The following is a 13,868-nucleotide window of genomic DNA, read 5'->3' as shown; positions in this document are numbered from 1 at the left end:
CAAGCTTTTTGTGTTTGTGTGGGATCTTGTGATACTCCTCCACTGGATTGATACCTTGGTTGTCAAACTGAGGGAAATACTTACCACCGTTGTGCTACATCACCCATTCCGCTTCGAGGGAACACCAACGCAAGGCTCCAAGGCCACGGGGGAAATCCTTTGCATATTTTCCTATGAAGTCCCTTAAGGCGTAGCCGCAGCAGAAGGATTCCTGGTGCCGTCAACACGACTATTCTTGGCGCCGTTGCTAGGGAAGCACAGCTGACATCACGGCCATGATTGTTGGTAATGCCCCGTCAAACAACTGAACTCCAATTGGCTTGATCAAATTAAAATAAATCCATGTGATGTTGAGACGGTCTTTCAATGCTTCAACTAGATACATATATGTTGAGCCGGTCTCTCAATGCTTCAGCTTCATGATGAAATGAAATGTGATCTTCAATTTTTTTATCTATCCATATTACCTGTAGCCCCCAAGCTCCAAGTTTATCAGTTCGTGATGACTTGGAGATTTTCAATAATACCTTTGACCATGTAGCCCCCAAGTGTCGGGTTGTCTTGCGTGCAGCAACCCGGGACTAGTAATTGTCTTATTCTTTATAAAGCTTCAACGGGTGTAGCCCCCAAGGGTGAGGTCATCAGTGTGTGATGGGTCGGGTCTTCAATTTGAACCTCATGATCTATGAAACAACTTAGTGTTGTAGCCCCCCAGTGCCGGGTTGTCTTGTCTACGGCAACCTAGGACTTTAGAAATTTTGATCTGAATAGTGTAGCCCCCAAGTGTCAGCTCGATAGCTTGCGGCAACTTGAAGCTTCCACATTCTTCTCCTTTGAAAAATAAAACATCATATTATGTAGCCCCCAAGGGTCGGGTCATTATGCAATAATGAGCAGGGACTTTGTAGATCCGATTATGTAAACTTGAGAAGCAATGTGTAGCCAAGGACTGGGTCATTATAAAAATGATGAGTCGGTTCTTCCTTGAATCCATATTTGAAATAAAGAGCGACTTGTGGCCCCCCCATGACCGGCTTATCTCCTTGAAATAGCCGGGTATGTCAATGATGTGATGATTTGAAAGAGCAGTTTGCATTAGCCCCCAAGTGTCAGGGTGCACGCTTGCACCGACATAGGACTTTCATACTTTGATGTAATCTTGATTTGAATAATGTAGCCACCAAGTGTCGGGTCGTGTGCGTGCAACCACTCGGGACTATTCCTTTCATTGTAGAATCAAATCATATCCACTCTGATGATGCCTTTGTGATGAAAGGAATCCTTGACCATGGTTGTCATGTAACCCGACAAATATATGCTTGAGAAATCCATATGTTTGAGAAATCCATAAGTGTTATAGTTTACTACAGAGCACAAATTGAAGAAATCCAAGAGTCGGTCAATTAAATGACCCGGCATTATATGTGATAGGGCGGCTCTTCGACAATAATCAATTCTTCCGAGGTGGCTTAAGAACCTCAATCATTTAACACTGGTTATGATAAACCATGATGAAAATCCATCCAAATTGGCTATTCAAATATTTATTTCCACCTGCAAGAATTTATGCTTTGACCCGGTTTGAAGACCGACATGATATGTATGTATGATGCATGATGCAATGCAAGATCATGCATGTATATGATAGAATCGTGTTGGTTTATGAGACTCGAATCTTACTTTAATGAAATTAGCATGATAGCCACTGGTTTATCCTCGCTCTCTGTAAGCCAGCACTCACTACCCAATCGATGTTTTAACCTGGATAGTTCAGGGTCCAACTGGATTGACATATCGAGAGTACACGGGGTTCGGAGTAGCATCATGCAGACAGGCAGGTTTAACAAAGTTTCAAAGAAGGCGGCTTAATAGCCCATGGAATATCCTTGCTTATTGTAAGCCGGCTCCCACATGACCCAATCGATGTTTTAACGTGGATAAGGTCAGGGTCCATATGGATTGACTTATCGATAAACAAGAGTACACGGGGTTCGGGGTAGCATCATGCAGACAGGCAGGTTTAACCATGAATTTTTGCCATTAAGGCAGGACACCCATGTTTGAACTGCGCATCGTGGCAACTAGTCCTCTTTGGTGACCCTTAATTTGCCCGCCAATGAAGGAGGACACTCATGTTTGAACAGCGCATCGTGGCGACTCGTCCTCTTGTGTGACTTTAAAATGCCTGCCAATAAAGCAGGGCACCCATGTTTGAACTGTCGCATCATGGCGGCTCGTCCTCTTGGGCGACTTTAAAATCTTTCACGAATGAGGCAGCAGCCCCTGAGGTCGGGTTATCTTTTCTGTAATAACCCGGTGTTCTTGAATTATTCATCCTCGTTCCATCTGGCGAGCCATGTCTATGTAGCCCCCGGGTCTTAAGTCGACTTAAGGAGGCGGCTTGACAGTCTCCATACTTGGTCGTGGCATAAGCCGGTGGAGAAAGATGTTGGTACCCGCTCCATCTCCGAGATATAAAGCCACTTTTTGTAATGAAGAATTCTCCTACGTAAATATATTGCATGCCAAAGTAATTGTTCTTGGACAAATAACATGTACTAAAAAGTAGATAAGATGAATAGCACCTGATGTGTTTTTCACAGATGAGCGTTAGAAAATCTTCTGACATATTTTATATAAACCAGGCAGCAGGGAGGAGGTGTTGTCTGGCGCCGTGATGACGTCGACAGCAGGCCTAGCAAGGTCGATGCATCAGTATATGCTTTGAAGATGGATCGATGAAAGACGGCGGCGACAACCTATGAGTCTGTCGGTCCGGTTTGCGCCCTGAACCTCGTATGTGGCTTGGTTGTGGCTCCGAATTTAGATGGTAGGCTTAGGTGAGAGGTCTCGGTATTCAGCTCATACTTTCTGCACCCCTTGATCAATGGATAGAAGTAGCGACAAATGTTGTCAAAATGATAGCTTTAGACATATTAATGTATTACTCTCTCCGTTCCTAAATATAAGTCTTTTTAGAAGTTTCACTAATAGACTACATACGGATGTATATAGACATATTTAAAAGTATAGATTCACTCATTTTACTTCGTATGTAGACATTTAATGAAATCTCTTAAAAGACTTATATTTAAGAACGGAGGGAGTACTTTATAAGGTTTTTATGAATAATTAATAAAATAAATGCATGCATCTTCTAAATTGAAAGAGCCCGGGTCATCCTTCTTTTTAAAAAGAAAACCAGCTAGCTAAGAAGCTATAGTGCGCTGAACTAGTTAGCATGTTGCTCCACAAATCTCATCAAGACATATTGTTGTGCAAAAGAATTGTAAGTTGATATATTCCCTCCGTTTCTAAATATAAGTCTTTTTAGATATTTCACTAAAAGGCTACATACGAATGTATATAGACACATTTTAGAGTATAGATTCACTCATTTTGCTATGTATGTAGTCTCTTAGTTGAATTCCTAAAAAGACTTATATTTAGGAACGGAGGGAGTATAAACAAAGACATTACTGGGAGACAGTAAGAAAAATATTTTTCTATACGTGGCAGTTTCAGCGTGATGTGGCAGTAAGACAAATTATATTGGCATGCAGGAAGACAATTTCATCCGTAGAGTGACGTAAAAAGAGAAAAAATCACTATAGGTCTTTGAACTTGTCCGGATGGCCACTTTAGCCCCCGTAATTTCGAATACCCGAAATGCTATCATTAAACTCGTCCCAGGGGTTCACATATGATCTATTATATGATTTTATCTACGTACACGCTGATTTGGCCAGCCCCCCACCTCGCTCGCCTCTCCACCTCTCCCTCTTCTCCCAAGGTCTTTGTCGCTGTCGAGGTGGTGACCTCGAGCTCGTCGGTGTGTCCGAGTGCGACGACGGTGTCATTAGCTCGTCGTCGGACGTCGAGCCGCCGCGGTCCGTGCCGTTTGGGATGGGCCTACGTGACGTCCCTCTCGCTCACATGCGACGTCCGCCTGATGCCAACCTGCTCCTGTACGGTGCATCACCTAGGTCGACCGTGCGAATTTGTCACAGATGGGTTCTGCGTGTAGAGTTTGGACTCTTTCTCCCCCCTTTGTCACAGATGGGTTATGCGTGTAGGGTTTTAGCTGACGGATGGTGAAATGTATGGTTTTAGCACCAGCAGGGCAAAATTAGGGTTTCATGGGAGCTTTGGATCAAGGTTATGGGTTGAACTAGCAGTGATGTTGTGCTGGATATCGTATGGAAAGGCCAGACCTTGTGTTGATCATATGGCTTCTGGTCATCTTAGGTACCCGTTTGCTTGTTAGATCGCCCAAAAATCTTGTTTTTGGACGTGAAAGATCATATATTTATTCAATGGAGGCCATGAATCCGTGCTTTTGTTCTAAAAATGTCTGAATTTTGTAATGTCCACTGAATTATGTTTTTCTGAACATTGGTACTTTGATTGGTTTGGTGCAGTTACATTGTGTCTATTTCCTATGCCAGGGGCCTTGGCGATAGACAGCTATAACCTACCGCCATCGAACCCTTGGCGATAGACAGCTATAACCTACCGCCATCGAACACTTGGCGATAGACAGCTATAACCTACCGCCATCGAACCCGGCGATAGAAAAAGGGTCAGATCTTGCTCAACTTTAGAAAAAGGTCAAAACACTGAAATTGTCCTCAGGAGCAGCACCTCCGCCACGCTCGTGGCCCCAGGGAGCCACCTGTCATTTCGCAGAAAAATGAACGACAGTTTGCGGAGATAATTGTCATCACCAATGTTCGGAGTCTAGCATTTCAGCCAAGTTCAGAAATGAAAATGTGGCAGGACAAAAGGGTGCCATACCTACACCGCTGTTCATTTCTCGAAGTTGATAACAGATTTTAGCCAAGCCCGACCAGCAGGGGTTCCATTCAAACCACACGAGGAAACATGTATTCAAAGTTTCACAGGCTTCTAGACAAAAAAATTGCAGATAACTAACACTGAAGCAATTCAACTGATGCAATGATCAATCACGTCATTGTTTGGATTTTGTCGTAACAGAAAAAGGTCACGATGCTGGCCATTACAATGAGACTTCAAAATTTCAGTATAAACAAAACAGTCTATAGAACTGTAAGTAGCTACCGCAAAAAAAAAAGTACTACCTATTTGCACCTCCATCTCACTTTCCATCCTTCTGATATCAAAAACCCGACAAGGCGAGCAGGTGGCTACCTGAAGAGATTCAGATCAGAATGGATAAACGCCGTGTGAGATATGAAAGGAACGTTCGGGTACATCCCACAGAGAGCACAGCGCATGCACTCTAGCACCGTGAAGATCTGCATGAAAGCAATGGCCATCCAGAAATACTGCATGGGCTTCCCCTGATACACGAAGCTGGGCATCCAGGTGCACATTGTTGCCACTGCTTGGGAACCAGTGTCCAGGAGGATGGCCAATATCACATGGAACCTCATGAAGTGGGGTGACCACTTGCGTCTCACCACGAAGAAGTACACAGTCATAAATATCACCAGCAAGAGCCACCCTGGAAGCAGTGTCATGGTGTCGATGAAAGTATAAACCAATGAAAAGCCCTGCAAGTACGTGTGTAGCTGGTAGATGACATCGGCATACGACCACATGTTGTGGAGTGGCAGCAAGTACGGCACACATGCAAGAGTTCTCCACCACCATCTTGGCTTGGAAGTCAATTCAGGGTAGCTGAATGATGCTAGAGAGGAAGCTCGACAACCAACATCCGACCTTCGACGCTGATTCTGCAGGGTCAATAATGATGGAATGCCCTTGATCGAACCCTCCATCGGAAATGATGTGAGCATGTCATGGTGAAGAAAACCAGTACCGGCTGCAAGATATACAGTGAAATGTGAGAATCAAAGAATGAATTAAGTATCAGAATCAAAGAATGAATTAAATGTCAAAACCCAAGAAGGTGATGAAATGAAATATAAAGAAAACACCTAACAAGAAGATATAAGCTGACACGTACTATATTGCAAAACTGTCTCAATTCCAATATTTGGTCTAGCAAATATCAAAGAGCGATGTAAGCTCTCTTCAATGGATTATAAATTCATTATGGTATCTACTAGACTGATTTACTAATCAGTAAACAATAATCTTTCATGTTTACTTCATGCCACTGGCTTAACCCTGAAATGTCGATTTATACCATATTTTACACAGTAAATTCCTAAAAAACGTAGGCTCCTTACAAGTAATCAAGGGGGCAGAAATCTTAAAACCATGAACTTAATCTTATATATTAACAATTGTAACTGCTAAGCATTACAGCAAAGAGGGGCCCAGCGGTTGGCGACGCATGGCAAGGCCAGCAAAGCAACAGCAAGAGCCAATGATTTTTTTTTTAAGTAATCATCCACTCAACACTTCCTGATAGTATGTGCTCCCTCCGTCCCAAAATAAGTGTTGCTGCCTTAGTACTATATTTGTACTACCTTAGCACTAAATTTGCGACACTTATTTTGAGACGGAGGTGGTATTAATTACTTGATGTTTTGGCCTGAAAACTGGACTTATTCTAGCTCTGCCCCATGTCTGTCATCTACATGCTGGTATTTGCCGCCAATGGGGGTTTCTTTTTGTAGAAGGATGAAATAACATTGGCATTTATCACCAGAAGTATAATAGCTGCTACATATGCTTTTGCAGGGGGTCCTTGGTGAGAATTATACATTGTACAAAAGGTAATAACTGAGAATTCATGGACAGTGTCAATTTCAGCATGATACTTGCAGCCTTGCAGGTCAATTTACTCAAACATCAACATTTTTTTCCTCCAGCACGTAAGAGAGCTGTGCATCATTATATTGAGAAGAGAAAGGAGTCTAATAAGACTCATCCAAGCCAATTACGGCAGGGTTCTAGTACAAAGGATCACCAAGAAATATAAAACTACGACCATGACCCATATGAACATTAACATTTTGGTGTTTTTCCTTCTTTTTGTTTAGATTTAATAACTTATTTAATGTCCCAACGGTACATATGACATGTACAGTGTCGGATTAGATTGGATATGGAAAACATGACCATGCATTTCTAATTTTGCATTTGTGCTACGCACCCATGCCAGTCCTGGAGCAGAATTCTATCTACTTAAAGAAGTTTATGGATATTCAAAAGAAGTCCATCATGGAACACTGAAAGTATTACATCCAGCCTTCAGATTCATATAACTGGCGCCTAACTCTGCTTTTTATGCACTTTATACACTTAATAACTTATATTTGAATTTCCGATTTCCCCATATTCGATCGAAGTAACAAATTTAATATTGTCATTATGAGATTGTCCTTATAATATCTTCACCAATTTTGTAATGAGACCAGATAACGGTGTTACATCTACACCTTATTGTCCTTTCTGATTATTAAAGAACTCCTTCGAGATAGATAGCAGTGTATGTTCCTGTGCTTTTCACCATTAAATTTTGCAGAATCTCTGTGCGAATATTTCCTGTGTTGCTATTGCCGGTTAATATTTGTTGCAGACTTTCCCCATTCTCTGCCCTACCAGCCAACCAGAAGCATGCAAAAGAAGAGGTGCTGATGCAGGCAAAATGTTTTTCCTCTATCCTCTACCTGACAAAGTATCAGTATACTTTGCTCTGGGGGGGCTAAGAGTTAAGGACAATCTACCGTATATGTTCAGAAGAGCATAAACATCATGATTGCCGGAAACTTAAGAAAAAAGACAATTAGATCGTTATATGCATTACCTCGTACAGCTTGCACCGAAAATTTCTTCCTCTCGGATGAAAGCCCAGCACTTCTTACACTCGGCGATCCCGCTGGAATACGAATGCAAGATCTTCTTAAGAGAGGAGGCTTAGCAGCAGGAAAAGCAAGCAGCTGGGCATGCCCAGCAGATAAGCCTTGACAGAGAACCATTTTTGTGTAAGCCCGGCCTTGCACAAAGCACGGTTACCTGGATAAGCAGGTAAATGAAGTTAGCTACATACTACTTCACCGAACTCACACGGTTACGGAGCTATTAATCACATATGTAATTCGTCCGTTCTCTGAAAACGAAATTAATTCGTTTTCTCAAACAAATAAATAAAATGGACACCAGCCACCGGGCCGAAGCTAAAAACACAGGCAATTTCCTCCCAAGTGCAGCGGTGGGCTCATGACCATGGGCAATGTGGGTTACGTTGAGTGGCACCCCCATTTTTCTTTCCTTAAACAAGCAGCCATCAGCATTCCACCACGCGACACGCGAATCCGCGATAGATTGGATCGACAGGACTATGATCCCAAAATGAAATATCTGGATTAAGTTGCTCGCGGCAGAAGGAAAGGCGATGATGGCAGAACTCGTGGAACAATCCAGGCAGGTTAGGGTTCGTCACCGACGGAGAAGGTAGGGGAGGAGGCGGAGGATGGCAGCGATCTTACGAACCTGCGTGCTAAGGTGGAATGAGGCCTCGGTGCCCTCGGCGCCACCGCCGTCCCGAGAGGAAGAGGAAGAGGATAAGAGGGCCGGAGGGGGCGGAGTGGCGAGCTAGTTTTCGCACCAGGGAGAGGATGGGACGCAACGTGGCACTCATCCCCCCGCTTTCCCTGTCCAGGGTGTTAGGCCTATTTGATTCGTAGGATTCTCAAAATGCAGAAATAGGAAAAACGTAGGAATAGAGTGGCATGTCTTTTTCTACACTACAGGATTTGAAAGTGTATTTGATATCACAGAAAAAACAAAGGAATTCTATAAAGAGGTTTGAGTGGATGGAAATTTTCCTCCAAAATGTAGTACAAACGAATCCTATGGAAAAATTCTAAAGGATTTCAATCCTACGAATCAAACGACCATCGTAGGAAAAAACCCTAAGGATCCAAATCTTTCAAAAATCCAATGAAATTCCTTTGTATCAAAGGAGCCCTCAGAGTAAAACGAGATTGAATGAAAGTGAATGGACTATTAGTCCTGATTTCTATTGATTCTCAAGTATCTCCCCTAATAATAAAGCGCGGAGCGCTTCTGCCGTCCGTCGTGGCAATTTTGCATTAAAACTCCTGTGCTTTATTGAAATTAACCCGCAGTCCTCCATTAAGTGGAAAAAAACATTACACTTTTTCAAAATAACCCCTGTCCCATTACCTCCGTCTTCCCCACCCTGCAGACCTCCTGCCCCCTTCGTATCCAGATCGAGACAGAGAGAGAAGAAGAGGGGAGCGACCGCCGCCCGCGCCGTCCTTCGTCCCAGTCGACCCCCACCGCAACTGCAACGACGCCTCGATCCCCGGCGAGGCGGCGGCTTCCGGCGAGGTCCGGTGAAGGCATGGGCAAGGGACGCCAGGAATAGCGAGATCCAGTCCGACATGGCTGGAGCTATCGGAGCCCATGGCCGTCGGCGAACTCCAAGGTGCGGCGCTGCAGATCGGGCGGCAGCGGCGGCAGTTTGGGCACCAGAGGCGGCAGCCTGGGCACCAAATCCTTGGCTTCCTCGACGGCGCCACCAGTGCCGCCGCCCTTCCCTTTCAGCTCCCTCCCGTCGCAGGACGCGAGGAGCGCCACCAGCAGCAGCAGGAACGCGACGGCTCCTCACTGCTGGTCGCGGCGGCCATGCTCTATCTTGCAGCGGGAGGAAGGGCTCAAGAAGGTTGACTCATTGGGGAATGTAAATGTTCTGTGGATTCATTGGTTCTTTATTACTACTGTCGATTTTTTGTTGTTGTATATACTTACAGATGCATCCGTGAGCGGATTGATGACGCGAGGAGCGCCACCAGCAGCAGCAGGAGCGCGACGGCTCCTCGTTGCTGGTCGCGGCGGCCATGCTCTAGCTTGCAGCGGGGGGAAGAGCTCAAGAAGGTTGACTCATTGAGGAATGTAAATGTTCTGTGGATTCATTGGTTCTTTATTACTACTGTCGATTTTTTGTTGTTGTATATACTTACAGATGCATCCGTGAGCGGATTGATGAATTCATTTATATCTTGATTAAGTCGACGCAGTAATACTTTGGCCTATTTCCAGCTGCAGTTTAACCTTATCTTGACTACTATTGCTCTATTGGACATTTTTGGGGTTTCAGGTTGCGCTTTTGCTGATTCAGTTCTGCACTGGCTGGCACCTCTCTGGATTGGGGCACGAGGGCTTGAATTTACTTGGGAGTACATATTCCAAGGACTTGAAGCAAATGCCAATCTTGTAATGTTACTACATAGTGTGAAAAATAGGAAGTCGGGTTCCTTGTTTTGGTTATCCTGATTTCAGAAGACTTACTTTTGTACTTCTGCAGGTGATGACCCTCTCCCTTGCTGCATTAGGATCCTTGATGTGGCTGAGGAAGAACAAACCTAGGACTTTAATTCCAATAATTTATGCATGTGCTCTGCTTCTGGCAACAATGCCATCTATCACCAGGTTATCCCACTATCACGCAGTAACCCTCAAAGGGAATAATTATCATGCTCCAACATATGTTGATATTCTTATTTCCTTTTTTTAAGAAACAGTTCTTGGTTATGATGTAGCAAGTAGATGTCGGTGAATCTAGCAGGATTCGTGTTGATGTATGCACAAAATTTAAGTAGAAGTGACAATCAATTTTTAACTATATAAGTTTGTTCATGGGTGATTCCAAACGACTGATTGCAATGTTGTTTTAGTGGTAGTTTTTTCCAACTTTTTAAGCATATTTTGTTTTTACACCCGGTGCAACGCATGGGCCCTTTTGCTAGTATATACAACTGAAAGAGGTGCGAAGAAGAGGTGCCTGTTCGGAGGCATCCCTCCAGAACAGGTGCCTGTTGGCAATAGAGAGAGTGAGGAGACACGACTGTTCGGGTTGGACACATCCCTTGGATTAATCTACTAATTAATTTCTAACACTCCCCCTTGTACAACACCGCTCCTTGAATGTTCCATCGTTGAAATCTTCTTGCATATAGATCTTCCATCTTGAGAAATCTTCCAGATAATCTTGAGAGTCTCCCCCAAAAACCATGTGGGAAAAATATGAGGAGAATAAAGTAGATATGTTGCTAAAACTCCTTCAAACCCAATGGGAAAAATAAGGAGAAAATGATGCAACATATGATGATCATTGTCTCTTGATAACTCATATGAGAAAACCTTTGAAGAAGGAGAAAACTCATTGATAAGTTTAGAGAACAATTAATATGTCTTGAGTACTTCCTTTAAAAACCCCGATAGGAAAAATAGAAAGTATGACATATGATCTTTGAGAAGATATTGCCTCACTAAAAACCATTATGAGAAACTTGAGAGAAAACTCATAAGGGAAAAGAGTGCAATCGTACATGCCATTGAAAACTCCTTTAAAACCCAGTGGGAAAAATACAAGGAGAAAATGATATGGCATATAAAGACACTTGTGTTTATATTATCTTAAAAACCTTTTATGAGAAACCATTATGGAAAAACTCATCAAGGAAAAAAGAGTACAATATATGCAATCTGATGATTGTTAATAGGGTATAGTCTGGGAGATTACTCCCCCTGAACTTTGCAAATATGGAGGATGTCTCATACCAATGCCATTGACATGAACATGAGATTGTGTATAATCTGTTGGATTATCACAATATTTCGTTTGCAAATTATTTCCTCAACTTTCTATAATCCATGAGGATAAGTAATTTCTGAGCAATGTGATTTGTGATATTGCTCTTCATATAACCTGTAGGTATTGAGTAACACAAATGGAAGTATCTTGATAAATCAAGTTATGTGATTCTGATGAATCTTAACCACACGATTTTGAGTGTGGTTAATCATTCTGCCAAGCCATACATATTTTTGCAATGCTTTAGGATAAAGCAATTATGTCAGAATGATAAGTGGAAATAACCATTAAAATCCATTTATATGACTTCCATGTGAAGGTTATTCCAGCAAATTCAGTCATTGATATGGCGTCGTTGGGATCAAATAAAGAGCCAATACCATTACATCATATCATGGTCATATCTTCTATTTACTGATGGAAATATTCAAGATTTACTGTAATCTTCAGATATAAGATGATAGTACTTATATCAACCATATACCTTTTGTTTGAGGTTGCACTCCGAATAAAGATAGCAAATATAGTGTCAGGCCTGACGTAGTTTGCAAGTATATGAGTGCTTTGGCATTAGTGAGATATAGAACTTCAGGTCCTAGTATCACTTCATTATCACCCCTAGGTATGAATGGTTTGTACCTTATCAAAGGCAGTATGACCATACATGTCTTTTGTTGATATGATATATCCAAATTGAACTTCTCGTATATGTTTGGATATATGTAGACTGATATGTATTCTTGAAAGAATGCTCAAGTTGTAAAGTTAAGCTAAATTTGGTTGAATCCAAATTTTCCGTCTTGAGATGATTTTATGTATATTTAGGTCTTGTAGAGACATTGACGATGAAATGATTTTATGTATATTTAGGTCTTGTAGAGACATTGATGATGAAATCATCGATATACACTGAGGTGATATAAGGAATTCAAATTTGGTATTCCATTGTTAACACATAAACAATCATCATTGAGTAATCCTTTGGAAGAAGAGAATCATTTAGTCGGTAGTACCATATGATTTCCGACTATTTTGAGCCATAGAGTGACTTCTGAAATTTTACACAAATATGTTGCGATTTATTTTGAATTTGGAATTGTAAGCCCATCAGAGACTTCGTTATAAATTTCCAAAACGAGTAACTCATATGAGTATGTACTTACTGCATCCATTAACTGCATGGATAATATTATTTGTACTGCCAATGATATTTATTATCGAAACTTAATTCCACTCATACCAGGAGTGTATGTTACATCATAATTTGATGTCGGGTCTCTGCGTGACCCCTTTTGCTACAAGCCTTGCTTTTTCACCACCTCATTGACTTTGTCTATGAATGAGAAGTTTGTAGTATTCCATATGGAAGATACTTATGAGGAGTAGGTATTACTGTGGTAAATACCACTCTTTGATGAGCGAGTGTTATTCTTCATTACTTGATTCCTTTTATTTGAACCAATATGAGTACAAGAGGCACTCTACCATGGATTTTGGTTCAGGGCCCAAAAGGTTTTAGCAATTTTGAGAAGAAATATATGTCGACAAATGTAGACTTATGTTATATGATTCTCGAGGAATCAATAAAATTTGTGGAAATGTATTTATTCCTTTTAACTCCTTGTGATTTCCTACAACAATGGAGCCAAGGTGTTTCGATGTCCCAACACCAAAACATTTGTGCACATTTATGTCGGGCTTTGGATGATGAGCATCCAGTGAGGTGTCTTTCAACTTGATGTTGAATTACATTTACTAGTTGATGATTTGATTTCCTCTGTTTCCGCGGAAGCATATGCGAGATTATATCTCGTGTGGTCAGATTTCTCCCCCTATTGCTCTCATTTTGGGAGAAGAGTGGTTTATCAGGTACCTCCACTCTTTCTGACACTTTACTGCAGGAATATAAAATTGAGTGACACCTTTGTCATCAGTAAATGTATGTGACAGATTTGCAATGTGTTGCAAATATGTGATTCTAAACTTCTTGTTCAGATTCTTTGAGTACGTGGATATAAGGACTGAATGTGAATAACATTCCTAATTTATTTCTTGGCATTCTTTGTGGTACTTATCTCCCCCTAATGCCAGAAATGTTCTTATTGCTGATGCAATCAGCATACGGGCTATGAATAATTTTGATTGACGGATAAATTGTCATTCCTCACTTAGATCCCTAAATTTCTGTGAGAGCCCATTGATGTATGCTGGAGTGGTGATATCGGTATGTAACCGAATTATCGCAGATAGGAAATACTTTGTTGATTTCCACGTAATTACTAAAAAGGGGAAAGTAGTATGCTATGCAGTTGGTATGATTTATATCATACTTACGGTGTGTAATGTC

The 13,868-nt window shown here is 41.8% G+C and overlaps 1 protein-coding gene and 1 pseudogene across 1 annotated transcript; both read right to left on the bottom strand.

The window, feature by feature from the left end:
- Positions 1-2,081: 2,081 nt before the first annotated feature.
- LOC123425960 lies at positions 2,082-2,629 on the bottom strand (annotated as a pseudogene).
- A 2,317-nt stretch (positions 2,630-4,946) lies between these two features.
- On the bottom strand, positions 4,947-8,551 carry LOC123425650 (protein TIC 20-I, chloroplastic-like). The gene is made up of 3 exons (XM_045109349.1): positions 8,392-8,551; positions 7,706-7,914; positions 4,947-5,809 (listed from the first exon to the last, which is right to left on the bottom strand). The coding sequence occupies exons 2-3, from the start codon at positions 7,875-7,877 to the stop codon at positions 5,169-5,171; spliced, it is 813 nt and encodes a 270-aa protein (XP_044965284.1). The 5' UTR covers positions 7,878-7,914; positions 8,392-8,551; the 3' UTR covers positions 4,947-5,168.
- Between the last annotated feature and the right edge of the window lie 5,317 nt (positions 8,552-13,868).

Source organism: Hordeum vulgare, chromosome 2H (assembly GCF_904849725.1).
Source record: "Hordeum vulgare subsp. vulgare chromosome 2H, MorexV3_pseudomolecules_assembly, whole genome shotgun sequence".
Classification (NCBI taxonomy): domain Eukaryota; kingdom Viridiplantae; phylum Streptophyta; class Magnoliopsida; order Poales; family Poaceae; genus Hordeum; species Hordeum vulgare.
This window is presented reverse-complemented; position numbering and strand designations above follow the sequence as displayed.

Excerpts from the sequence above, each read along its gene's own strand:
- LOC123425650 (XM_045109349.1), bottom strand. The coding sequence starts at position 7,877 with ATGGTTCTCTGTCAAGGCTTATCTGCTGGGCATGCCCAGCTGCTTGCT. Across the intron at positions 5,810-7,705 it reads TTCGGTGCAAGCTGTACGAG|CCGGTACTGGTTTTCTTCAC; the intron begins GTAATGCATATA and ends TATATCTTGCAG.